At 35.7% G+C, this 27,913-nt stretch overlaps 3 protein-coding genes and 1 long non-coding RNA gene across 5 annotated transcripts; 1 reads left to right on the top strand and 3 right to left on the bottom strand.

Moving 5' to 3' along the window:
• Nucleotides 1–90: 90 nt before the first annotated feature.
• Nucleotides 91–2,543, bottom strand: rplp2a (ribosomal protein, large P2a). The gene is made up of 5 exons (XM_014992384.2): nt 2,449–2,543; nt 1,170–1,293; nt 1,051–1,099; nt 369–470; nt 91–219 (listed from the first exon to the last, which is right to left on the bottom strand). Exons 2-5 carry the CDS (start codon nt 1,290–1,292, stop codon nt 143–145), a joined length of 351 nt encoding a protein of 116 aa, XP_014847870.1. The 5' UTR covers nt 1,293; nt 2,449–2,543; the 3' UTR covers nt 91–142.
• A 2,260-nt stretch (nt 2,544–4,803) lies between these two features.
• Nucleotides 4,804–12,780, bottom strand: LOC106920997 (adenosine receptor A1-like). Of its 2 annotated transcripts, XM_088005806.1 has the most exons (3): nt 12,640–12,780; nt 7,711–7,937; nt 4,804–6,990 (listed from the first exon to the last, which is right to left on the bottom strand). In XM_088005806.1, exons 1-3 carry the CDS (start codon nt 12,676–12,678, stop codon nt 6,357–6,359), a joined length of 900 nt encoding a protein of 299 aa, XP_087861932.1. In that variant the 5' UTR covers nt 12,679–12,780; the 3' UTR covers nt 4,804–6,356. The 2 variants fall into 2 exon arrangements, with proteins under 2 accessions (XP_087861932.1, XP_014847871.1); XM_014992385.2 differs by lacking the exon at nt 12,640–12,780 and having other exon boundaries at nt 7,711–10,458.
• LOC106920999 (adenosine receptor A1-like) lies at nt 12,055–14,096 on the top strand. The gene is made up of 2 exons (XM_014992387.2): nt 12,055–12,790; nt 12,920–14,096. The coding sequence occupies exons 1-2, from the start codon at nt 12,441–12,443 to the stop codon at nt 13,584–13,586; spliced, it is 1,017 nt and encodes a 338-aa protein (XP_014847873.1). The 5' UTR covers nt 12,055–12,440; the 3' UTR covers nt 13,587–14,096.
• A 4,450-nt stretch (nt 14,097–18,546) lies between these two features.
• On the bottom strand, nt 18,547–26,845 carry LOC106921000 (uncharacterized). Its single transcript, XR_001418913.2, has 2 exons — nt 25,538–26,845; nt 18,547–19,432 (listed from the first exon to the last, which is right to left on the bottom strand). It is a non-coding gene; the product is annotated as an uncharacterized LOC106921000 (long non-coding RNA).
• Nucleotides 26,846–27,913: the final 1,068 nt, after the last annotated feature.

The following is a 27,913-nucleotide window of genomic DNA, read 5'->3' as shown; positions in this document are numbered from 1 at the left end:
TTTTTCATATATATATATATATATATATATATATATATATATATATATATATATATATATATTTAAAACACAAAGAAAAATAGTCAGATATCTGTGTAAACCTTTTACATTTTTATTGCTTTTTATACACTGAGAAGGACAATTAATCAAAGAGTCCGAAGCCCATATCTTCATCTGACTCTTCAGATTCCTCTTTCTTCTCTTCTTTTTTCTCTTCCGCTGGAAAAGAAAGTAAAACCAGCAGTTCAATATAGGCAAAACTATACAGATGTCACTGAAAACACTCAAAAAACCTGAGTGTACCTTACATTTACAAACTATTTTATATGTAGCTTCATATTTAGTTGTGTACAAAGACATAGACATACCAGCAGCAGGTGCAGCCCCAGTTCCAGCGGCCCCACTACCAGCAGCTGCCGCCGGTGCTGCTACAGCACCACCTGCTGGTACAGAGGCTAACTTGGAGAGGCCTAGAAATAGAAGGACGATATGTTAGGAAAACTTTCATTTGTGGCATAAACTGTAAAGTTATGTACCATATTGTTTTGGGCTATAAGCCGCTACTTTTTCCCCACGCTTTGAGCCATGTGGCTTATAGCCCGGTCAGCTTTTCTGTAGATTTTTCTTCAACCACCACAGGGCTCTTTAGCAGGAAGTGAATCATTGGAAGTCCAATTTGGAAATCAAAGAATAAATTGGTGACTTTAATTTAGAACAAGCACATGCTTGTTCTCGACAGAGAAATGTTTTCAAACTCATACACCCTCATCATGGAAACAACACAAAGAAGTTCATATGCCACTTTTAAGTTGAAGGCCATCAATCTGGCAGTACAGTTCAATAGCCGCTGCACGTCCTTAATAGCAGATTTATTAAGGACGCAGTCCTCTGCTGCATCCTTGTGGAAAACTGAGAGCGGTGGAGGTACCAGCGGCTTATATATGTAGGTTCCATTTTTTTTTTCCTTCTTTTTTTTTTACTTTGTGGGTGCGACTTATAGTGAGATGCGCTCTATAGTCCGGAAAATATAATAAATTATATAGTCCTTACCTGAATTCATGACTTCGTTGATGTCTTTTCCATTCAGTTCACTAATTACCTGATAAATGAGTAAGATTTTTACTACATGGCATCTTCAAACAGAACTTCACAATCATTATATTACATACTTTATTCAAGCGTTCATCATCGGCCTCAATTCCCACACTGCTCAGGATCTCCTTGATGTCTTTTGCGGAGGGCTTGGTGTTCCCACCGAGAACAGCGAGCAGGTAAGCGGCCACGTAACGCATTCTGGAAATAACATGGCAAATGAGTAAGCTGTGTCAAGTTATCCATAAAGCATGCAAGCTCAAACATCACAAGAAATAATGTTTTAGAACTTGTGAGATTTATTTAAAATGAAACAAATCCCAACACATGTAAAACACTGTTGATTTGCAAGATTTTTGAAGAGGCAAATGTTATAATAACAGAATTAGAACATTTCACTTTTATACCAAAATAAAAATGAATCCCAACAACTTTATTGTGCTTGGCAAATCAGCGAGAAAGTTAAGTCACATTGGTGACATTTTTTACTTAATTAGCATTATGTTGGCAATTAGTCAGAAAACATAGTTATTTTGTGCTCTAGTTATGCTAGCCTCTTTGTAGCTCCGTTTTGTACTCGTATCCCCAGTTAGTATTTTCCTAAACTGCTTCGTACATCTAAATAAACCACTTTCTACCTACCAAGAATTAAGTATTTGGAGGTGCTAAAACTTTTAACCCATATACATGAGTAAGGTGTGCCATTAGTTGAAAATTTTTGTAATTATCTTTAAAATTTTATCCGATTTTGCTCAAATTTTTCTAATTGCCCAATTTCGTACCTAAAAAAGTCCAGGAAGCAACAACCTAACAAGCAGTTACGAAAAGGTAAAATGACCAGTGTCCTTTGTGTTGTTTAAAACCTTAATACAGTATAATTGGCACATTTAGGTTAAGGGAGAAAAATAAGTTTTCAGAGCTTAAAAGTGGAATTAAGCCTCTTAAAAATGCACACAGCGTTTAAGTCTAGTACAAATTTAATCATGATCATGTAAACACGAGGAAGGGGATTTCATTTCAGCGTTGCTAATTTTAGCTTTTGTTTTTGATGTACTCAAAATGTCACACATGACCAAATAAACGGTCACATTGTTGGATTTAGTTTTATACAGCCTAAGCCTAACCATCTACCTTATTTGTCAGAGTTAAACCGTGCCATTTATAGTATATATCACAGCTAGCACAGGCAGCAGCATGTGGCCATGTTTTCCAACTACCTTCTATTTCTAACTGCGTAGCAGGACACATAGACGCGTTCATCACGATTTAAGCACAGAAGTGTGTGCTTTATTAATATAGGATAATACAGAAGGTGGTCTACAAAACATGGTATAAAAGGTGTAAATCTCGACTTACTTTTAAGTCTAAATAGACACGAAACGTCGGTCACGCTAAGCAATCCGGAAGAGGGTGGGAGGTGGTCCCGGAAGTTGAAAAGGACTGGATATAGCATTCTCATAGGTTGGTTTGTATGCCAGACAAATTACGTCAAAATGTACTAACCTTCGCTCCCTTCTTTGTTTACAAAATACAAGGTTTTAGGGGTATTTTTTGTTGTTCGAATAAAAAAAACTATTCTGATTACAGATTTGTTTTAACTTTATTTTTTTATTATTTTTATGTAATTTAGGATTAAATATGTAAAACCATAGTAATCTCGCAAATATATCCAACCGTTTCATTTGTTTCATAAAATTTGATGCAGATTAAAATAAAAACTAAAACAAAAAACAGCAACTTGTAATTTTTCTGGTGCAACTGTAGCACCAGTCTTTTACAAGGCATTAATTTTGTCAATTAAGACCTGTTTCTTTTAAATATTGGATTTCTACGTGATCTAATCTGTTAAATTGTCCCGTTAAATTCTATTTTCAAGCATTACTTCATATTTTTAGCAATTTGCTGGTATCAGATTGTTTTGACAATCCAGAGAGAGGCCAGTGCACACAAGTCAGTTAAAGTCATACACAAATTTGCAAAATATTTGTTTTATTATGTAGCTGTAGGTCCTGAACTACAGTCTACAGGAACTAGACTGTAGTGTAGTTCCTGTAGAAACTGTTTACATAACAGTTTTCATTGTTACATAAATATCAAATGAAATACAAAAAGTGTAAAAGGATGGTGTGAACACCTTTATTCACATCCTATAATTCAACCAGCTCCTCTTGTCTCTCCTGAGTGAAGAGCCAGTCGATCAGAAACACGACTGAGTGTGACATAAACTCTGCTATATTCTTCCCATTTGACACATACCAAATTTTATACAAACATTCAATTAGCAAAATCATCACAAAGATGATTAAAAAGACTAGGAAGATACGATCCATATAATAGTTTGCCTTTTCTCTGAAGGTCCATTGCTGCCATGGTTGCGCACGCTGACTTTCTCCATATTTACTGAAATGCAGCAAAGCTTGCTGTTCATCATCCAGGTCTTCCTCCGGAGCCTCCGGATCCTGGCTGCCGTTCGTTTCATCAGTGTTTGCCATTTTACAGTTCCAAATGTAAGCTACTGTCAGAAGCTTGAGGACATAAAGGAAAACAAGATGCCAGCTTTTCAATTCAAAACTGGAGAGAAAAAAACATCAAAAACTTTAATCTTATAAGTATGAAGTGTCCTACCTTGAAGAAGATTTATATTTTAGATTTGAGAAATATTGAAGAAGTACATCAGAAATTGAGACATTTATCTTCTTTGCTTCTCTTTTAGACCATGCTTCTGTTTCTTTAGTATTTGTTAGGCCATAGAAAACAGAAACAGCTGATGAAGCCAGTAATACCGACTTGGTTATGTGGTATCTCTGTCACCAAGACAAGGGCTAAGGATTTAACCATGCTCAGCAGTTTGAAATCCCTCAGCAAGGAGGGGGGGGGGGGGGCTGACAGATGGTAATATACGTATTAATGTGTTCATGACTAAGAGACAGACAGAAACAGAGAGGCACAGCGTTAACATTTTCTTCCATTAGACTTCAAAAAAGTAAATATCTTTATAGAGCAGAATTCTTTTTATTACTGTAAATGTTAGTATTTACCACACACACAATCTGAAAGACAAATTGCATGAAATTTCACAAGAAATTCACATATTTTATTTCAGGACACTTCTGTGGAAACTAGGCAGGAGTCAAACTGATGACAAAGCAGACCTACTGCAGAAGCTTTGGGTTTAGAGTTGGAATAAATCAGCTTAATGCTCTTTGGGTAATTGATTCAGATGGTCCAATGCTTTTCACCTCTCCGCAACATCTTTTAATATATGGCCCAGAGAAGCTGAATTAGCTGGACCGAGCCCTGCATTATGTGGTAAAGGCTTGGCACTAAATTGCTTGTGCCAAGCCTTTGGCCATGGAAAGTAGCCTGTTATTTTGCAGTCTTAGCAGGGTAATTTAATTCCTATGCATATTGAACAGTGATATAATAATAATAAAAAAAGTTACACAGAATAACAACCACATTTAACCTCTAATGACAGTGCAAAATATTAGCCTTTGATATGTTTTTATTTTTTCTTGACAACAAAATCTTCTTTTGGTCATTTCTGAAGTTTTGACCCAGTTCCAAATTTTTTAAATTGTGACAAATAAAGTTAGACTGGAAGAGTCTTGTGACTCACATGAGGTGGTTGAAATGTTAATAGATTAACACTGACATGGAGACACCATGAAAACAAAGATATTCTTGACTCAAATGAAAGCAAAGAAAAAGTTGAGGAATTTGAAAAGAACATTTTTTATTACACCCATTATTGCTTGAAATGAAAGTAAATGATTCACAGGGTTATGATTGCTTCAATAGTTCTGGTCATTTAGCAAACACAGACAAATTTAGTATTGGTTAATATGAGAAAAGACAATGAGGGATATCCTGACAGTATTCATAAAACAGGCAAGTCTGTGAAAGGAAAATGCAGTTGACATTTGAATACTTAATGTCTGCTAAAACATTTATGTTAAATTTGTCCATAACATCCCCAGCTAACCACGGGTCTGTTGCCCTTTTCTGCACTTAACCTCTAATAACAGTGGCTTTTGTCAACCCATTTATTCTTTTTACAACTTTGGCAAACATATGCAATTGATTTTTGGTAAAAAAAAAAAAAAAAAAAATCTCCAACTTGGTCTTCCACATAGAGGGGTGCTAACATCAATGTTTGGGAGCAAGTAGTCCTAAACTGACTGTTTTTTTTTTTTTGTTTTAAACTACTGCAATAGTATTTGTGCATATTATCTTACAACTTGGTTACCACAGTTGACTAATTCAAGCAGCATGTCATCAATTTTTTTTTCAGTTATATCAGGGCAACCTAAATAGAAATATCATCTATACAACATTTTAACTTTAAATTAAGAAGAGAAAAGGCAATGAATCAATATAATATAGGTTCCCATAAATAACTGTAATTAGAAGTAACACACCCAGAAAAAAATGCAATTTTAAATCTGAAGCACAGTTATATCATTCAGATTATAAGGAAAAAGGTATTAGGCAGAAAATGGCATACACATTTGATAATAGGAGGATGCTGTTTAACACAGAAGTCTCTCTATATGTCTTTTGTGGTACAGACAATAAAATCTGTATATTTTCTGTTCATATGCACTATTTATACGATGTTTTTCCTGATGCGCTAAAGCTTTCTAATAGCCTTATAGACTTGTTGTATTATATATTGCAGTCTTATTTTCTTGTGAATTTTCTTTTACAAAAAAGGATTTAATACATGGCTGCCTGGGTAAAAATTTGTGGCTAGGGATCTGGGACCATGTGTAGATTCTTTTCGGTTACTCCCATAGTCCAAAGTCATAACTGTCATGTTAACTGGACCCTACGTTGTCCTCAGATGGATGTGTGTGCAAGGTTGATTTTTAATGTATGTCTTTGTGATGGAGTGGTGCCCTGTTCAAGCTGTACCTTGCCTCTTCTTCTGATGACTGGAGGTCATCCCCCACCCCAACCATCACCCTTGTGACCCTTGCAAGGATAAGTGGGGTAAGCAATGGATGGATGGAAATTAACACACATTTTTTACATTTAATGTAAAAAGTTTTTTTTTTTTTAAATCAACAGTTGCCTGCATATCTAAGTAGAACTCAAATAGTGTTTAACAGTTTCCAAGACCATGTATACTGAAATCACAAAAAAATAAAAGATATGTTAAAGAAACAGGATCAGTCACACTTTTTTTCATTTTTGAATATTTAGAGCATTTTTAGTCTCCCTGGGACTATGCATTATAAAATAAAGTTCTTCCATATATGCTATAGGTTCACAGCTATATTTTCACTCCCTTCTATTGCGCTAGTAGGGCATCGGGTGGCCACCATTGGGTTACATAACATGCAGCGGCGAATTATTTGGATCAGAGTAAGACGGAACCGTTTCATTCTGAATGCATAAACCATCGGGTTGAGTGCTGAGTTTACATGAGACATAAAAATTCCTACATACACAGCAAATTTGGGTATTTTATAGTCTGAGTAAAAAAAGTCGATGCAATTCATGATATGTATTGGCATCCAGCATATTATGAAAAGAAAAACCACCAAGACTAGCGACTTGGCCAGCCTGAGCTCCTTTCGGTAGTACTTTTCTCCATCACAAGTGGCCTCAGCACGGCGGTTGAGCTGCTGCCGGATCACTCTGAAGATCTCCCCATACAGAATGATCATCAAGACCAGTGGCACCACCACACAGACGAAGAAATTAAAGTACACCATGTAGTCCATCCGAATAACATTTTTAAACTCACAAACGATCTCTTTGGAGTTACTGAAGTTCCCATGGTGCAGGTTGTTCCAGCCAACCAATGGAACCAATCCACTGAGGATGGAGAGGATCCAACACATACAAACTGCCATGTATGCCCTCCCCTGGGTCACTATGTCGCCATACCTGGGCAGCACAATCAGAAGAGAAATGAGAGTTTTCTCCAATCACCTAAATGCACTCGCAGACAACTTTAATGGCATTTTCCTGAACCAAGGCCAGTTGGTTATTTCTCAGAAGCATATTTTTAAGTGTCAGCCTTTGACTTCAGGATTCAGCTGATAGGCAAACATTAGTGTGGACACCTGCCAGCTACCTAAACAAACTGCCTTTGTCAATAATTTAGGCAGACAATATTTTAATTTACTTAAAAGGTTTAATGTCCAGCCTTCTGATTTGTATAAAACTTGGCACTGATGTGACTGGACTGTATGTAGGATTGACACACTCAGTGAGTATTCCTCTCTGTTTCTCTTTAACAAAAAATAAAAGAAACATAGGTCTTTGTAAATGAGAAATGTTTGAAAATGTTCTGTGACAGTAGAGAAAAATTATTGAATATTTACTTGTTTTTATTTAAAAGACATTTCAAATCATGTGGTGAAAGTAAGAGTTTAGAAAACCACTGTAGAGCAGAAAAAAAAAGATTTTATTAATTTCCTGTTTTGTTCCATTAGTAATATTCAATTATTCATTTTGAAAGCGGTTTTGGTCTCTTACATCACAACATGGGTAATCTACCGTATCACTCTCTTTTTAATTGCATTCAATCTTAATGTGACATGCAGGGAGAAAACAACATGTAAATTTGAAATGTAGATATGTGAAGTTAAAACTTTTTCTTACCTTGTGGGAATTTTTATGCGCAGATATCTGTCGACAGCTATGGCCAGGAGGGACAGAATGGAGCTCTGAGTTAAGATCAGCACCAGGCTGGAGAGGATGAGGCAGGTGTAGAACTGCGTCCTGAATCCCAGACTGATGACAATGGCCAGAGGGATAACCAAACTTCCAACAGCGATGTCAGCCACAGCCAGAGATGCAATAAAGCTAAAGGTGGTGTCACGGAGAGCCTGGTTCACATACACCACAAGCACAATTAATACATTCCCTAGGACAGAGGCCACAGAAATGGCTATCTCAATGGAGATGTACGCCACATCCATATGCTCCCTTGGCTTGACACCTGGAGAGGACATCTTTTTTTTATCGTTCAATACCTAACTTATCTTTGCTCAGATTGTAATAAAATGTGAATCAGTTCCTTTTCCCCTTTTTGTATTCTCCTTCAGCAAAAGCATCTTCCAGTAAACATGTAGTTCAACTGAGACAGATGTAATATTAGCCTTGCCACATTTAGAGCCCATGAAGGCACACCGACTGTTCAGTCTTCTGCATCAAATTCAAAATCTCTGTAAGGAAGCCAGAGCTGGTACATCACCACTCTTCTCTACTCTCTCACTCCCTCCTATTCACTGACTACTCTGTATAAACGAGTCATAACATCAAGGGGAGGGACTTTGTTTTCTGCAGCACTCTGCAGCATTAGTTTTGCTTGCATTAAGTGGGTATGTGTGTGCCCTGTGTGTGTATGTGAGCATTACATTTTACTGTGGAAACAAGCTACATGATAACTGGAAGTGTACAGTTAGGCTGTGAGGATGGGCAATCATTAGCATTGATTTGGTCATATAATAAAGTTAATGTATCTTCATGAACTTCATCAATAGACTTCAATGTAGTCTGTGAAAGTGGTTTGATCTCCATTATGAAAGTTTTATAACTACTCTGTAATTTTCTCAGAAAACAGTTTTTTGTGTCTTCATTTACACTTTCTCAGGGATCCTTTTATATAATTTGTAGGAATGTGTGGTTATTTGTAAATGTTGAGCAGTAAAGAAGATATATTTTAATTTTACCATTTAAAAACTTATAAAGGGCTTTGATAAGAGTGTTGCCCCCTTTCCTTCTCCTTTTCTCTCTCTCTCTCTCCATTCCTCTGCCTTTATCTCCATGGGGGTATTGGAAGTGGAAGTCTATCCTTCTATTAATTAAAAATTTCCACTAATGTCGGATAATTTAATGATGCAGATGACAGCAAACTCTGTAGAATGCTGAGACATTCAGAGGACACTAACATGGTCCTTTACTGAACTCTCACAAATCAGATTAGGGTTTCAAAATCACAAACAAGGTTTTAGGTATTCTACATTTAGTGTATATTAGTACATGTTTGAAGAGTCTATGACTTAAACTAGAGCAAATTAAAGATGCCCATAGGTAGTGAAGAATAAGATGGGATCTCCTGTTTTTCTATTTCCCAAACTGGAAGCTACAGTTGGAGGCTAACTTCACTTTTGTTTAATGGTGTGTTACAGTATGCTGGGCAACAGGAAACTCTGCAAAAAGAACACATGTCAATGCATTTTATGAATGTTAGAATGATAGTGCAGCCATCCACAGACATCTGCTCCTAATTGTTTTGTTGATGACTGTTTTGTAACATGCAGCACAGTTATTATTTAGCATCTTATATTACCTTGAGAAATCATTTTAGAGAAAAATTCATAATGATAACTGATACTGAGAAATTTGATTAAAACACTAAAAACCTTTACAAATACCTTAACCATTACCAATAATCACAACCAATAATCACAACAGTGTGTTGAGTTGGGCTAACATGCACCATTATCTAGAAACTACAGTAATTAATTTAATTATTGGCTTGCAGGGAACATCTTGTACCTGTGCAAGATCAACAGCATGACAACGAAGCCTCTATTACCGGTTTTAATTAGCAAAGTTATTTTTAAAATTATTTCCAAGCAACCTAGTGATGCATTTATTGGATCTTGTCACATTGCTGTCTCCGTTAGTCATAATCAGGATGTGAATCTAAGCACTTGGGCTGACTGATTCAAGTGTTTACATGAAAACAATTAATGAAAGGTATTAAAGAGCAAAGAAGGGAGGATTAGTAGAAATAATCACAGCCCATCTCTCTCTCTCGAATCTTAGATAATGCTCAAGAGGTACAATGCTGTGCAAAAGCCTATACACCTTGAACTTTTCTACATTTTGTCTTGATAGAACCACAAACTGGAATGTTTTGCACAGAAGTGTTCCAATTATTGTTATCGGACAATAAAGTATATTTCTATTCTATTCTATTCTATTCTATTCTATTCTATTCTATTCTATTCTAAGATTTTAGATGGTGGGCCAACACAAACACTAGGTAAAACAGAATTGTAAATTAGAGGGAAAATTTATTTTTAAGAGTTGATACTTTGAATCACCTTCTATGTAAATACCTACTGCTTGTCTTTTGCTGTGTTTCTATCAGATTTCCACATATAAAAGCATACATTATGGCCTGTGGTTCTTTGCAAAATTGTTCAAGGTAGGGCATCCACCATGCTTAGGTTTTGTAATACTTGTTCACTAATATTCTCACACCTCTGAGGCCATCATAGAATTTGTTTTAATACTGAGGTTAAATAATTGTTTACTATAGGGTCAATTATGGAGGCAATTGATTGAAAAAAAAGTAAAAAAAAAAAAAAAATATATATATATATATATGTGTGTGTGTGTGGGTGTGGGTGTGTGTGTGTGTGTGCATAGGATTATCAAAGATTAGAGATTAACCTCTAAAGCAGTGGTAACCTTTTTGATTTTTATTTTTTATTTTTTATTTTAAAACCAAAATCAAAAACCATGTGTATTTATTTTTTCCATCTTTCAAACTGTGTGGCAATTTGTGTTGGGCTGTCATAAAATCCTTTTAAAATGTACTAAGGTCTGTGGCAACAAAATGGGAACAATTCTGAGAAATTCATGGTCAAAGCTTGTGGTTTTGCAGCTCAGTGTGGTGTCTGATACCATAGCTCTCAGATAAAGAAACAGGAATTGCACTATCTGTTTTTGGGGCCAGATTCTGCCTAGAGAACAAGTAATGACGTTCACAGGAAGAAGTGAGAGACGGACAGTCGTATTTATTTATATTAATCTGCGCTGTGATGTTAACACAGAAGCAAAGGCAAATTGGAGCTGCAGATTTGCTGGTCTATACATGTTCCACCTCTCACCCGTGTCTTCCCAGTAAGACTTGATGAAAACACTAAGGATACACTTCTAGATCTGATCTAGTTTTAGATTAAACCAAACTCCCTGGTCTAAAAACTGTAAGTTTAGACTTTGAATTAAAGATGGTCATAGTCCACACAAAAAATTGTAAATCACGCAAAGAAATTCAGTAAATGTACATTGAAAAATTAAAGTTTAACTGACCCCCAAATCCATTTATCTTACTGATAAACTGTCTAAATAGGTGATTTAGAGTTTTATCTTTATGTTTTTGTGTGAATTTTGACATTTTTGTGTAAACTTGTTTGATTCTGCATTATTTTGCGGGTGATCATGCAGGGGTTAAAGTGCAGAAAAAGGGATATTTATAAACAAAGGCAGACAACAAAAACACCTGCAGCCTTCTTTATAAGGCCCAGGGCCGTAACATTGCCTAAAGCTGTGTCAGTGCTGGGATATTTGATCAAAAGGTGCCTAAGCAGTTTCATTCTCCTTTTGGTTTAAGACAGTACGCCTTTGTGTCACACAGCACAGCGTTTTGTTAAACAGCCGATCTGGTTTGTTTTATCACTCATCTCTTCTCAAATGAGTTTTGCATATATGGTGACAGATAATGTGAGTTGACGATGTGGTTATGGCTCAGAAAGTTGTTTTAAGCTCAAATGAAAGATAATAGCTGACTATAGTATTCACGTGTCTATGCAATGAGACTTGTTTCTTAGCAGAAGTAGCATTTGAAGTGCAGCACCTTCCAGCAGTTATTAAGCATATTTCTATGAGGTTTTGTATGATCTGATGCAATCTAATATTAAATCTTGTGTTTAGACTTGCTGTAGCAGAAAATAATAAAAACAAAACAAAAAGAAAAACTTGGAAGTATCAGTCTGTGTGTATTTAACCGAAAACATTTTTCACTTACTAATCTGAGTTTCAATAATAATCTAAATATTTCCATTCTAGGCTAGTTCCTAACTGCAGTTTGAAGACAAACAGTGCAGTAACAAAATGCATTTTTCAAGGATAATAGTAAAAAAGAAACTAAAAGTAGGGTAAAATAAACAAATGCCATGCAGAAGCAAGTTTGATATGACTTCAGCTGTATGAAATATGAAAGGGAGATACGTACAGTGAGATTATAAATGTGTGGCTTTACTACAGTGCTGATTTGCACGCATAGTCTCACAAGTCACCGTAAATAATAAAGTCAATTAATTGGTTTGTGGCTAATATTATATTATTCATTATTAATATTAGCTAATATGATTATGAGTTTTATAATAATAATGTAAAAACTTTTATTGTGCAAAGAAAATTTTAAGCAATGGTGCAAGACAGGCTAAAAACAAGAAAAAAATAGAAGAAGTTGCTGCAGCTAAGGACTTCCTCTAAAAGCTTTGCAAGTGCGAGATGAATGATAAGTGGCAGAGTATGATCTAACTTTTAGTCTCGCTCAGCATTAGAACCTCACTCCATCAACCTGCAACATGAACCAGTCAGACTCAAACATTGATATTGAAATAACGATTTACACTTTGGTGGAAGTTCTCATTGCAGTATGCTGCTGTCTTGGGAATGCAATGGTTGTTTTGGCTCTGTGGAAAACAAGAAGCATCCAGCTGCCCACCTACTGCCTCATTGTGTCTCTGGCTGTGGCTGACTTTCTTGTCGGAGCTGTGGCCATACCGTTGGCTGTGCTGGTAGATGGCCGAGTGAAAACTTCATTCCACACTTGTCTCTTCATCAGCTGTGTGGTGATCCTGCTGACCCTAGTTTCGGTTCTCTGTCTGACGGCCATTGCTGTGGATCGATACCTTCGGCTCTCTCGCCCTTTCTGGTAAGAAATTTTTCAGGTATTATAAAATGTGCAGATGTGATCTCAAGGCATTCAATGCTACATTCTGCTGGTCATCATTTCAATAAGAATTAAAGTTAAACATTTTCTTACCAATGTTATTCTTTATAGGTACAAAAGGACAGTAACCTGGAGGTATTCATATTCTGTGGCTGCTGCATGCTGGCTTTTTGCAGTACCACTGAGTTTCACTCCCATGCTTGGATGGAATGCAGGATCAGCAAACTTTACTCCCTCTGATAATTGCATGTTCATAAAGGTGATCAGCTTGAATTATCTGGTCTACTTCAACTTTTTTCTCTGCACCTTAACACCACTGCTGGTGATGACTGTATTATACGCCTATGTTTTCTGTTACATTCGGGAAAATCTCAGAGAGAAACCAGGCAACGGTGCCCAAAACCAGCCAAAGAACCAGTCTCTTTACCTGAGGAAAGAGAAACAGCTGGCATCATCTCTGGCTCTTGTCTTGGCTCTGTTTGCGCTGTCCTGGCTTCCACTTCACATTATGAACTGCATTAGTTTATTTGCAAACCGTGCAACCAAAATTGCTTTCCATATCGGCATTTCTCTTTCTCATGCTAATTCGGCAGTAAACCCTGTCGTGTATGCATTTAAAATAAAAAAGATAAAGAGAGCATACATAAACATCTGGAAACGGTATACTTATTGTGAAGCAGAAAGTCAAGGATCTCAGACCAGCAAGTCTGATGTTATGCTCAGCTGCAACAATATGAGTGAGACCAATGACAATATGAGTGAGATCAATATAAACTAAAGAAGTTTATCTGTGAAAATGTCGCAGCATTTTTTTTTTATTCTAATCCAACATATTTATTAATGCTGATAATGGTGGCATAAACAGGAATAGCAATTATGCATATACGAATATGTTTTCATTGATGCTAATGACATTAATGTATGGACTGTTTTGCTGTGTATACAAATACTTCTTAATCGTGACAACATTGGTATGTCTGACTAGTAAAGGTATCTTCTCTTAAGAATTCTCTTGAATTTCTTCAGATGTTTATTAATGTGTTTATCTATTTGTGTTGGGATGTGATGTGTAAATGAAGACATTTTTCTTGTCTAAAGAATGTATGTTTTGCAATGCAACGCCGTAGAGAGTTCATGTATTCCTCTGAAAGGACTGAAGGTGCAGAATTTGGTAGACAATAGGAAAAAATGCTGGCAAAGCGAGTGAAACAACAAACTTTTTTTTATTTTTTTTGTCTTTTGAATCACTGTCATTAAATATGGTAACTGCTGAAGTGCAATGCTGCAATACTGAAGTCTGCGTCTCATTAAGGTTTCCTTTTATTGTTCAAAAAGAAAAACGCTGCACAATCTGGAGCTGCATTATTTCTAAACAGATTTTTTAGAACACAATTCATGATTTGTAAAACTTGTGTTTTAGGTACAACTCACAATTGTAAAGCTCTTATTTGGTCTTCAGAAATTATGTGAAAAGTGGTATACGATTCATAGCATAACAATAAGTTTTTATGGGACAGGAAGTAAATAAATCATTCAAATTTTGATCAAATCTCAAGTGATTAGAATAAATTAGAATCTCAGTTTGAGTTTTTTTCACCACTCTGTGAAATGACAATATGTGAAACCACACAAAGGACAATTTCACAACAAAACAGTACTGAGAAAAGTTATTTCCCCCTTGCATATTTCTTCTTTTTTGTTCCAGATCATTAAACAATGTTGTGCATCAGCTAAATATAACAAGGGTAATTTTTGGATATCTTTGTTCAGATATCATAAAACCTGGTCATGTATAAAAAAAGTAAGTGCTCTCTTCCTGAGTCAAATTTTATAAATCACATCCAAGTATGATTCATACAGAAACATAAAACTACTGAATCAGAACACGTCTGAACACATGAAGTGTTGAGAAGATGTGTTCTCAGAAAGGATTCTTTCTTGCCTGATATAAAGAAATTAAAGAACAGATGAGAACCAAAGCCACACCTATGAGCCTGGAAAGTGTCGAAACCAGAGACATTATTTTAAATAAAGAAAACAGAACCATGGTGAACGTGTCGTTAAGACAGCCATACCAAAATGACTCAGAGATGATCTCAGATCTTCAAAAAGGATAACAGCTGGAGGGCTGCAGCCCTCAAATGCTTCACTTAAGGTCGGTGTTCATGTTTCAATAGCAAGGAAGAGGTTTGGTATCAGTGGAAAAGTTATTAAATAACAAATAACTTTTTGTATGTAAGTGTATGTCCCATGACTTTACGTGAAAAACTAGCACAGCAATTGTGAGGGTCAGAAAAACCCCCATCATACTAACAATTAGACATGATGGTGGTAGTGTGAAGTTCTGGGCCTGCCTTGTTCTTTCGGGGTCTGGATGATTTGCTGTATTCAAAGGTGGCATTGTTAACATTAGCTTAGACAATCTTTGGTGTGAAATAAACTAAGTAAGTGGGTCAAACGTTCTCCGCAGGAATGTGAAAGACTCTTTACCAGTTATTACAAATGCTTGCAGTTAATGATGGTAAGTGTGACAAAATCAGTGGTTAGGACAAGCATGCAATTACTTTTCTGCCACAAGATCAGTTTTTTTGGTTTACCTAACTGAATGAAATGATCAGCAGAAAACTGGTTTCGTATTTTGTCATGCTAAGCTCAGGCTGAAGATACAAACAAAATATTGGCTTCTCAATTATACCTAATAAATAACTTGTAACAATTTTTGTTTCATACTCATGAGTTGAATTTGTATTTTTACAGCTACTTCTGTGTATTGCAAAATGTTTGTTGCAAAGAAACCCACTTCCACTTGACTAAGACTAGCAAGCTTCAGTCCCAGCAGTTTCATATCACTGTCTATCAATGTTTGAGTTTAAGTTTCCGTTCATCTTGAAAGTGCATACTCTCACAGAAACTAAATCCACTTCATTGTAAGTTAATCTTAACTTGTACTTATATAATCTTCTGGCAATGACTATTTTAAATGATCAAAAGTAAATAGGCCACACAGACTGGCTGATAGTTTGCTTTCAGTCTTTATTAGAAGTGAAATCAGCTTTATATTGAATATTATCTGGATTATTCAGTTTATCATTTGTGTTTGGGTGGGGGTGGGGGGTGAGAGGTGCTTGCATCTGTTTGTTGTCATGCATATCTGCAAACAGGAACATGTATCTTCACACTTCTGCCATGCAATACCATAATAAACAACCACACCAGAAAACTGAGCAACCTTGTCTGGCAGTTTGAAAAGCACTAAGGTTTAAAAGTTCACGGTAATGCAGAACCCGAACTTCAAAGTTTTACAAAGAATTTTCTCACAAGTTTTCCAATGTCATAAATATTAGCAACATACCAGCCATATTAGCCATATTATTTTAGATTAATTAAAGTATTTTTGAGTGTCATATTAATAAAAGCATCAGGGCAGAATTCCTATGCTGTGTGAATTTGTTTATTACAACTCTGCTTTTTAAAATATGATGGCTGTCTCTTTTTGTGTTCACCCAGATATATTCTTTATTCAGTAGTATATCTCTATGAAACTTCCCCTTTTGGAAGCTTATTTAGAACTTATTTAATCTCTGACTACCAATATGTACAGTTGGAGTCAGATTTGTATTAACACCATATAAAAGACATTATGTTTTTTTTCAGTTCTGTTAAATATAATTTAGTTAGATTTGTTTGTCTACAATGTATAGTGCTGATTGTTTATTTATCATGAATTGTTCACCTCACTGTGTTGTTACTTTGCTTTGTGTTGTTCACAAAATAAAGTAGATGGAATAAAAAACAAACATGTGGAAATTAAAAACATAAATTTAAATATTGTTCACTACAGAAAAAACAAAGTAGAGGAAAGAGAGAAAAATAACAGAACAAAGATTTGCAAAATAATTTTCTGATATTTTTTGCATCTTCATGTGTGAAGTTAATATTTAATAAAAATAAACTGACAGTTAAGATTAAAAAAATCTAATTTTGACAGTAATAAAACCAACTTTTTCATTACCATGGAAAAGCTGGTTCCTTATATTTTACATCTGTATGGTTACTTACTGACAACTCTGCTGAAATTTCCTCTGTCCCTCGCAACCACCAGCCTGTAGTTCAACTTCCATCTGGTGACTCACTGATTTGTTGGACCCCCAACAACTACATCCCTTCAGCTGCTGCCAGGGGCTGGTACAGTTCCACTAAAATGACTCTCATTTGTTGCTCTCTTAAAATGTTATTTTTATGTGTTCTGCTTCTCACAACTATTATAGGTAACACTTTATTTGAAGGGATGTGCATAAGACTGTCATGACACTGTCATAAACATGAAATAACACCTGTCATGAACATAAAGAAGTCTTTATGAATGTGTCAACTTTGCATGATTTTGTAAATTATGATAATTTAATGCAAAGTTGCCATTTTTAATGGACTTTTAATGCAACTTTTAGAGCAACTTTGCATTAAAAGTGTCATTATTTACCGAATGACACTTCATGACAACTGTCATAAACATTCATAAAGACTTCTTTATGTTCATGACAGATGTTATGTCATGTTTATGACAGAGTCATGTCAGTCTTATGCACACCCCTTCAAGTTAAGTGTTACCCTAATATGTAATTATTCTTTGTTGGTTTTTACTTGTGTTAACTTTTCCTGCTAGAGCCTCGAGACTTATAGGTCCTGAGGAGATGCTTCCTTTAAAAAGCTGCTGCTTGTTTCACTTCCTACAGTAGAGTGGAACTGAACCTGGCATCTAGTTTCAGGAGTTACTGTTTGTTACTGTAGCAATCTACACATTCTCTGTAAGTCAGGTTTTATTGCTAACTCACTCTATCTTGTATCACTCTGTTTCCACCAGTGCACACACACACACACATACTTAAGTTTTATGTGGGGATCCTCCTCCTCTTCAGTAACACGTAAAGGAGCAACGCCCCCTACTGTTGTTGGCTGGTAGAGTTGCTCAGTATAGCTTTTTGGTTAAGAGAACATGGTCTGCTTACGGTCTTGTCTGGAGTTTTCCGGAACAAATGGATTGCTTGTCCACTCCTGAGTTTGAAAAACAAGGTTAAAGAATAAATACAGACTGAAAAACAGAGCTGTCCCCGGTTGTATGAGACCTGAAATAGAATTTTGTTTGGGCCCCCACACACAGCTAAGCCCAAGAGTCAATACAATGTTACTGACCTTTTTGTATGGAGTGAATACTGAATTAAAGAAATGTTTGTATTTTTGTTTTTAGTTTATTTTTTGTAAATAGAAACATAACTTCTTGATTTATATTTAAGTTGTGCCTCTCCATAACAGACCTATCCAATAGCATTTGTGCAATTTTCAATTTGTCATGCTTTTGTCTATGTTCTCTTAGTCTGACAGTGAACATCAGACTAGAAGTTTTTGTACCATAAGCAAAAAAACAAACAAGTTTTAATCATACTTATTTTAATAATACTCTGCAAAAAAACCCCACTAAGGTTTAAAAGTTCACGGTAATTATTAAAAAATAAATAAATAAATAAATAAAAAATAAAATAATAATAATAATAATAATAATAATAATAATAATAATAATAATAAATAAATAAATAAATAAATAAATAAATAAATAAATAAATAAATAAATAAATAAATATTTGTCCTCTTATAATAATTTTTTTTCTTTTTTTGTGCTAAGTTCTCTTTTAAAATTTGCAAAGTAAAAGACTTGTGAACATGTTATGAATAAGACACTTGGATTTTTTTGTTTTTGCATTTTTATTCAAAATACATGACCAAGGGAGTAGAGACTAACATTTGTTTCTCTTTCCTCAGTAGTTAATGTTACAGTGTGGTTATTTTTATTACACCAAGGTTGTGACTGTTACTAACACAAAGTATACATTTCTTTAAATTCAATATCTATGGATTTTAATATCTTATAAAAAAAATCAAATCATATTGAAAATCAGCAATCATTGTTTCTTTTTTTAATGCTACACATTCTCACAAAATACATTTAATTATAAATTTATATTTAAAACTTTCTGGTTTTACAACTTCAAATATGTCCATATTTCAGAGTGTAACCATTTATTCGTTTTTGGCCACACGGTGGCGATAGAGACTCTTTCACTATGTCTATAAGCCAGTGAGCGGGATTCCAAGCACTCATTGTACCTTTCAAGGAAGGTAATAGACTGTATAGTTATCACCTGAGTAGGATTTGCTCCATCCCACAAACTATACAACCTACTACCTCACCTTGCTAGGCTCAACTTCAAGTATGTATTTATGTTCTTTAAAAAAAAAATTATTGCTCAAATATTAAAAATGATGTATTTTTAAATAAACTTCTTTGCAGCAGCTGGGTAATGACAATCCTGTGCCTGCATGTGTCTTCAGAGGAGCAGGGATGCCTTTAAGTTGAGCGTTTATTTCTTTTCTGAGTTCCTTAACTGAAGAAGCTTCTAAAGTGCATGAAGTCTTGGCTTGAACCGTGGCTTATTCTGTTTCCTTTGGAAAGACAGTAGATTGTATAGTTATCTCAAAAGGAGGACATGAACCCCACAACTATTCAATCTACTACCTCAGCCTTAAGGACAGATAATGTGGCAGGTAGGTGTGGAAATCTGGCATTTGAACCTATGAGACACATAAAAAGGTAAAGTTATTTTTCAGTATTTACAACATTTACTTTCCCCGAACCATGATTGTCATTATAGTTGTGAATAAAAGCAGAAAATAAGACTGAGAACTGTCCTACATCAAAGCATTTGAAATGAAATGTATTTAAACTTTTTAATGCAATTGGTAAACAATTGTATCAATGTGTTCTTTTTTTGCTAAGGATGTTTAAACAACTTAAAATCAATCCCTCTTTAGGATTAGGAGGGATAGATCAGAGGATCTAGTTTCACTTAGTAATCCATGGCTTCCTGTTTTACCTGGGGGAAGAATATGATGTGACACAAAGGGTCATTTCTCTTCGCCAGTTTTCAAAACAGGAAAACCAAGAAAAAAAATCTAGAGGAAATAGCCATCTGTCTGAGCTTGTTCATATATACAATAGTCAAAGCAATAAAAAAACTAATTTAGCTGGAACTGTAACAAACAAAACCAGGTTTATCTTGTCACATAAGGCCAAATAACACACACATATTTCACCAAACATAAAAAAACAACCTTCATTTATGATCATCGCAGTCCTCAGTTCTAACATGCTTAGAAAACATGTGTTGCGATCTAAAAGTAAGAGTGCACAGTTTCTGTGTTGTGAAAAGATCATTACCAACAATGATATTTGATCCTTTTTCACAGAGAAGAAGGATCAACCATTGAAAAATGTCATAGATGAAGATGAGGGAAAATCATGTGGTAAAAGGGGGTTCTATAACAGGGGTGCCAATATTTTTGCAGAAAATATCAGTTATTCAAATAGAGTTGCTTTCTTTGCTGTTTAAATGTGAATGTAGGTTACAGACTGGGTTTTTTTTAACATTTATGTCTAGCATAAGAGTACGTTCATCATAAAGTTGTGAGGACATCTTTATCAGGGGTGGCATGAAGTCTGAAGGGCATTGTGGTTGGAATGGTCATTTTACACTTATCAGCTTATGACTGGCAAAAAAGATTTCTCCTTCACAACTGACATGTCAAACATTCACATCATAAAAACGTGTTCCTTACTGATCTATCAAAAAATATGGAGAAATAATCTATATTCAGAACAAATAGTATATAAAACAACATAATAATGATTTAAAAAAAAAAATTAACTTAGATTTTTGTCTTTCAAATTTAGGTACAGTTTCCTCAGTTCACTCTCGTATCTCTCCAACCATAAAGTGAAGAAAATCAAATAAAATAAGAACAAAGATACCTTGAAACCTACATTTTCCATTTTAGGGAGTTGTTTGGCAGCTGCCCCTAACATCTGTGGTGCAGCATGTGAACTGCTTACTCTTTGCTCTGCCTGCCTGTAAGCTCTGTCTTTCTTTTCCATGGACTTATGGTACAGCTAAGGGATTCGCTTGCTTGTGACTTATCTCAGAGACTCTACGGTTTATAATTTTCCAATATAATGCGATGTGAGGAACCAAACGTAGATGTCTGGAAGTTGCCCTTTTTTAGTTCAGCGTGACAGCCACTTCAAGTCTATTGAAAAGAAGTCTGTGTACTGTGCCAGCTAGAAGCTGGGCCATAAGCTGGGTGAGTGGCCAAGTCTAGACGGGGCCGCGCTTTGACAGGGAAAATTGAGGCCAGACACTGCTATAGTAGAAGGCAATGGTCAAACCATGCAAAGGCTGGGATACTTTGCATAAATTAACATGTGAACCATGTTAGCTGAAAGGCGGCTATGCTTTTCATTGACATTCTCAATTCCTTTTTACCCAATTAATGCCAGCAGAGATTGAAATGTTTTGGCAGGCTGCATGGCTGTGCCAGCAGGGCATGCTCAGTGGGGCGGAACAAAACAGTAGGGCATCAGACAGCAAGTAGTCTTAATGAAGATGTTGAATTAATCAAATGCAAAATGATATTAGAATATTCTGACAATGGCTTACTAGCAGAAAAAAATATCAACAACATTCTTTAATATCACTAAAGTGAATCATACATACCAATTGAAACTATGTACATAAACCAATACCTTCTTTTCCAGCAGAATTCTACGTTGATGATGTACTGTAATGTATACAGTTAAAGCAAAATGAATCACAATCTCTGTTGGTTGAGGTTTACTACTTTAGTGGCAGTGTGCTCCACTAGAGTCGCATTATGTGGAGCTTAATTGTGATTTTTGTCTCTATTCTGTTAGATATTCCTGTTTTTAGAGAATGTCCACAACATGTTAAAGTTTCAGCAACCATTCACCAAGCAGAAGTGGCATTTAAATCACTGAACTGCTGCAATAAGTAGAGCAGTTCAATTCCATTTTATATTAAAGCTATAGCAAAAGAAAGCATTTATTTAATTTCCTTATAAGCTCTGTAACACATGTAGCTTTGTGAAAAGCAGCATCTTAAAAGTATACATATTAAAAAGAGAAATCAGTATTGTGGAAATGTAGGGAAGAAAAAACTCCGTTTTTAAAGTTGCAGATATTAAACCTGGATAATTGGATTAATTTCAAAATGGCATTTATTATATCCGTACTTCACTTTCAGGCAATATCCAAACCATATGGCTTAGTGACAAAGATTGGGAGAAATAAAAAAAATCTTCATAAGCCAAAAATAAGTTTGTGAATTTCAGTTTGTGGGGTGGAAATCTGGAACAAAATGCTTGGCAGCTTAGAACAAAGGTATTTTGAGGTTGGTGCCTCGTACTTTTCTGTCACATAAAATATTTAACTTGGACAGTATTATTCACTGATTTTTTTTTCCTGCACTCACTTTTCGGTTTCTGTTTTTTGTGATTTGATTTTCTTGATGTGCCAGTTAAACTATAGAAGTGTAATTTGACATTAATTTCCCCACCAATCACATTTGTCATTGGCTTAAATTTTATTTTCCATCATTTCTGTCAAAACATGCATTTTGCTTTTTTTCTTGACCAACGTGTATGCCCTGTAAGTAAACACTTACCTTGGAACTTTGTTTTCTCTTTTTGACAACAGATACAAGTTTTTATCTGGCTGTGTCTGTGGTGCATTACATTAAATGATGGACAAATCATCATTAGAGGTGATTTTTTTTGTAAATAATAGGATATCTAATGTCCAACTGGCTTAAGATTGTGTTCAATAAAGGTAGGGGTCAAATGTAAAATAGATGGTGATCACGTCTTTCTGTTTATGTATCCAAATGGCAGTGTTACATTAGAAATTATTTTGAGGGAAAGGAATAGAGGAAGCTGCAATCAAGTGGTTTCTCTTGATGACTAATCACATTAAGCAAGTTTTATTTTTAAAGACGTTGGTTTGCGGTTTTAAAAATATCTTCTTGTGTTTACTTTTATAATCAGAGACATTAAAAAATGTCCCTGCAATGTTTTACAACTTGTTGCCCTCTTTGCTGTTGCACTTATGACAGGATGACATGTAATTATCTCAATAGTGTTATACATTCACCCAGAACAAAACCAGGTTTCTTCCTGCCCAATTTCAACACAAACAATAAAATAAGACAAATCTGGCAGATGAATCTAAATGGGCCTTGAATGCCTGCTCTTTTCACTAGTCAAAAATAATGCTGCAGAGGACACTAACGTTCAAATGTTGTGGTTGGGCTACAACAACTCACCAGAGAAAAAATGTCAATAAAAGAATAATACTGCTGAGACAGCAATTGGTGACCTACAATTTCAGGAAAAAAATAGTAAAGAACCTTTATGATGTGAAATATCTTATGACACCCCTTATGATATTGCAGCAACTTTTCATTGCCTTGGTCTCTGAGCATTAATACAAGAAACTGGGGCTGGTAATGTGTGGAGTGAAGCTATGCTCCATGTCCAACTTGGGTTGCACACGCCTGTGACCAACCCCCCTTAACAAAAATAGCTATAATGACTATTTAAGTACTGATACACCTCAGGGCTTTTACCGTTTACCTTGGAACCACTGTGAATGTATCTGACTTAACGTTTAAAAAATTATGTTCCCACATGTATTTGCTTTGTGAGAGATCATTTCTTGGTGTGTGTGTATATATATATATATATATATATATATATATATATATATATATATATATATATATATATATATATATTAAACCCATTGTTTTAATGGGTTATAGGAATAAGTTGGAAAAGCTAGTGTTGTAGGAAGCTAGAAAATTAGCATTTTAAAAATTAGCATATTCATTTCAATATCCATGCTTTAATTGTGGCTATTAATGGCTGATTCCAGGTTTTCACTGCACCTGATTCTTTAAAGCATTTTTTACATTTTGTGTTCATGGAAAGTCTGCACTGAACTCGCCCCCTAACCTCCCAAAAATGTGCTTGTAGATGATTAAAGTACAATCTATGGATTAGATTTTTCAACACTAACCAGTCTGAGTGGTACAAAATATAACCAATTGACAGTTCCACTGCTAGCATATGTAGTTACTTAAAGAAGTATGTGATGGTCTGATTGTTTTATGTTTATTATGATAAAACTTAAAGACCACAATTTGCGGTCATTTCCAGTATCTACTACCAACTGTTTTCAAGTATGATTTTGCATCAACATGTTTTTTAAGAGCTGTGGGGTGTGAAAGTCTGCAAGTACTTTTAATGGTTTTCCTGATGAGTTTCCTGATGAGTTAGCTGCTTGAAATCAGTGCCGCAGCTACGATGATCATAAGGCAGTGTTTTAAAGTTTGTTTAGTAAACCACTGTCAACTTTGAATCAGTCATTTAATGGAAAACTTGCCACAAAGATAAAGACAGATGGTAAAACACTGGCCGACTATTTAGAGTCTGTCTAAAGAGATCTCTCACAGCTTTTGCTTAATGGTTTCTCTTGGTAGTCTTTTGTAAGACGGCTGTACTCCAAAGAGTTTGATCAAGTGCTGTTTATAGACCCTGAAACAGTTTTGCTAACAGGAAGAACTGATTAAGTGTGTGCAGTCTGACCTGATGAAAGCAAAAAGGCAAAACGAGACTTTGATCCTGACGACCACAGAGTCACACCAGCTACGGGGAGGAGAGAAAGACAAATAGCGGAAGACGTGGCTTTCCAAACAACATGTCATCAAGCTATATGGCAAGTTCATCTGAGGAGAACTTAAGGGGCAGAGGAAATAGACTCATTTTTTTTCTCCTGGCTCCCACCCACTTTGTTTTTCTTCATTCACTCTATGCGTGTTACCATATGTAATAATATGTTTGCATCATACATTCAAACAGATGCCTACAACTGGCAACTTCACCAGCTGGCTTACACAACTTTACATGGTGCAGCATAAATCTATGCAAATGTAATGCAAAAGCTACAGTTACAGATAGTAAAGAGAAACTGTGTGGTACGTAAAGTGAAAATAAAAGATACTTTTTCCTGTAGACCAACTACTGAACATGCGTGTTTTGATGCTTCGGTGACTAGAAAAGCAGTCCAAACAAATCAAGTCTATTTGATCTGAAGCAGAATTTCCTCATCCTGGTAACACAAGCCTCTTCATGAGCAGAACAGTTTTCCACAGAAAGATCAGGTTTACACTGGTTTTTAAAACAGGTTTATCAAAGGACACCATCCAAGAGCATTTTAAGCAACAATACAAACCGTTTGAAACATGTGATCAGCTCATTTGCCCAGAAGAGTATTTTTGTTTTGTGGGCGATTTTGGATAGCTGGTGACAGTTACACTTCAGTGTTGTTTCTGACTGCAGATTTTGAGCCCCTTTCATTACTGAGAACTTCCTGTTTGAAACTTAGAGGTAATAATCACTGTTTATTTGGTTGGTGATTTGAAGATTGCACCAAAACATTGTTTGTTTGTTTTTTTGCTAAAACAGAGAATATAGAGCCACAAATATGTCTTTTATTCTTACGATCCAACATTAACATGAATACAGTTTTTTCCTATGTATATTTGAAAACTTTGAGCAACAACAAATGCATTTAAACAAGATCGCATTTTTCAAACAAACTTTAAACTACTCCGATTTCTGTATTGTTAGCAAAAGCGAGATCTGTGTTGGGCAGAAGATAATATTAAAAGATGTTTGAGACACGATCAGACACAAATAAAGGAGGCCTCGTTACAAAAGGACAACGAAGGCCCAAATAGAACCAGAAAAAGAAATTAGAAATACCTGATGTCTTTTTAAGTCAATATCAGGCTAGCGGCCACACACTGCCAATAAGGACAAGGTGTTGATGAGGGAAAAAACAAAAAACGTTGGTTGAAAAAGAAGAAAAGAATGCTATTCCACACCTCTTTCTTTCGCCTGAGGAATGAGGGAAAGGCTGAGCAGTGTGTAAGTGTGCAACCCCACTCGAACAGGGGCTGGGGCTTGAGAGCAGCTTTTGGGCCATGCCCTCCTCTCTCCCTGCCCACTTTTACATGATTGCCAAGAAGCACAGAAAAGAAGGCAGGAAAAGAAATCACTAAGTTAGAAAATCTCGTTTCCACACATCCCACAAATCACAAAGAACAACGCTGATTATGCTGTAAGTATAGAGAGAATTTAGCTTTGACACAGAGCTACAGTTGGCTGATTAAACTCATAAGTGCAGCAGTCATGTGCGATGTAGATTATGTGTCGTCTAATAGACATCCCACTTGACTGAAGGAGTAAAAGTAATTTAAAAGCTATTTAGCTATTTACTAAAGAAATTTGAAATGAGTACTTACTTGCTGTCTGGTAACAAAGCTAAAAGGGTTGAAAGATTTATCTGTAGCTGGCCAAACAGTTTTGTGCTGAGTTGTCCTGAAGCGAGTGAGTTAAAGTCTTGTCTCAAAGCCGTGCAGTAAAGCCTTTTGTCAGCAGTTGGCATCATTCCCAGGTAGTACATGCCTCACAGTTCCCATTTTCAGTGGTTGCTCCAGACGTCTTCAGTTGGTCTGCACCTGCCTTTGTTTTTTTTGTGCAGACTTTTTACAGAAAAGAGAAAGGAGAATGGTCAGCACTGAGATTCATTAGTCTAACAGTATTTTTGGTAGTAAACTAGTGTCCAATGTCAACACAACAGGAAATTCTTTACTGCTAAATGCACTAAGGCAACAAATCGGATCTTGGGACTCTAAAAAATCTAAAGCAAAAAGAAAAAGAAAAATAGGGCATGAATCAGGGTTGAGCTCTGGAAAAGAACAAATCCCAGAAAATAAAAGTAACTCAAATAATAGTTTCAGCCTTATTAGAAAACATCAGTATCTTTTATCAGGCAATATCCAAGACAGCTTTATGTGTGACGTCACGACTCTTTGTCCTTTAGGCTGATTCTGCTTTGCATGTTTTTTTTTTTTTTAAATCCTTTCTCATTCTGTGCAGTCCTCCTTCCAAGAATTTACTTCACTGATATTTGTAAAAAAAAAAAGTATGAATGACTTTTCTGAGTAAAGACAAGAAGACAGCAGCAACAATCTCCCTTTTGCTAATCTCTCGGTGTCTTTCTCTTCCTGTTTGTGAGCTCTGAGCTTGTAAAACTTTCAGCTGCAAGGATTTGAGCCAGCCTTCGTTGGCACGATTTCAAAAGAGCAATGCCTGTCTCAGGAAAAGAAAAAACAGAAAAGTCAAAGGAGACGAGTTTCAGGAGGTCTGGCGTTTGCGGTCTCTCCTCCCCTCACCCTCTTTCTTGGACTCTCCACGCAGTGGCACTCTTTTCCTCTCTGCCTTCGGGGTATTTTTTGTTCATGCCAGCATAGCTCCAAGCCTTCCTGTTATCTAGATCCATGGTCATTTGAATTGCTCCACATATTCTGATCCTTATCAAACAGAGCACACACAGAAAAGGAAATGCGTGCAGCAGCACTATTTCCTGAATGTTGCCTCCAACTTTCCAGATATATGTCAAACTCTCCTGGGGCTCAGCACTGCTTGTGTTATAGTTCACACAAGGTTCTGGCTGCTGTCTTTTCTTCCTGTACTGTAATGGTTTGAGAAACTCTCATCTAGACTTTGGTGTAGCTCTCCTACTGAAAGCATAGTAGTGGAATATTTTTTTTCCTAAGACTTATAACTGATCATCCGTTATTGTTTTTCTACTATTGTAAGTTTTGATATAAAATCTGAACAAAGTTTTAAAGGGGCGGTACTATGTATCTTCCAGGCATATGGTGCAATTTCTTTTAGCACAATCAAGTAATTATGTTACCTTCAGTTGTTATAAAGAAGCTGCATAGATCAACCATGACTTGAAAAAGGTTTGGCTTAACAATTTGATCCCTTGAAATTAGCTTCTGTCTTTTGAAATGTTCCTACTCTCCAGCATCTGTACTTTATGGAAGAGTCACAGGCTGTGTTTCTATTAATCATATATCTGTGCACTTTTACATTTCAAAATTAAATTTGTTTCATAGAAACACATCAGTTTCGAAAAAAACATTTTTTGATAAAAAGTTTGGGCGCTAGGATGAAGTGTTTTTTTGGGTTATAGTTAGGTTGATTGATTGATTGATATTTTATCAATCAATCACATTTATTTGTATAGCACATTTCAACAACAAGGCGGTTCAAAGTACTTTACAT

The sequence above is a fragment of the Poecilia mexicana genome, unplaced genomic scaffold, assembly GCF_051168715.1.
Source record: "Poecilia mexicana isolate PSO_F unplaced genomic scaffold, ASM5116871v1 scaffold_5, whole genome shotgun sequence".
Taxonomy (NCBI): Eukaryota; Metazoa; Chordata; class Actinopteri; order Cyprinodontiformes; family Poeciliidae; genus Poecilia; species Poecilia mexicana.
Note: the sequence above shows the minus strand (reverse complement) of the source record. Positions and strands in the feature narration are given on the sequence as shown.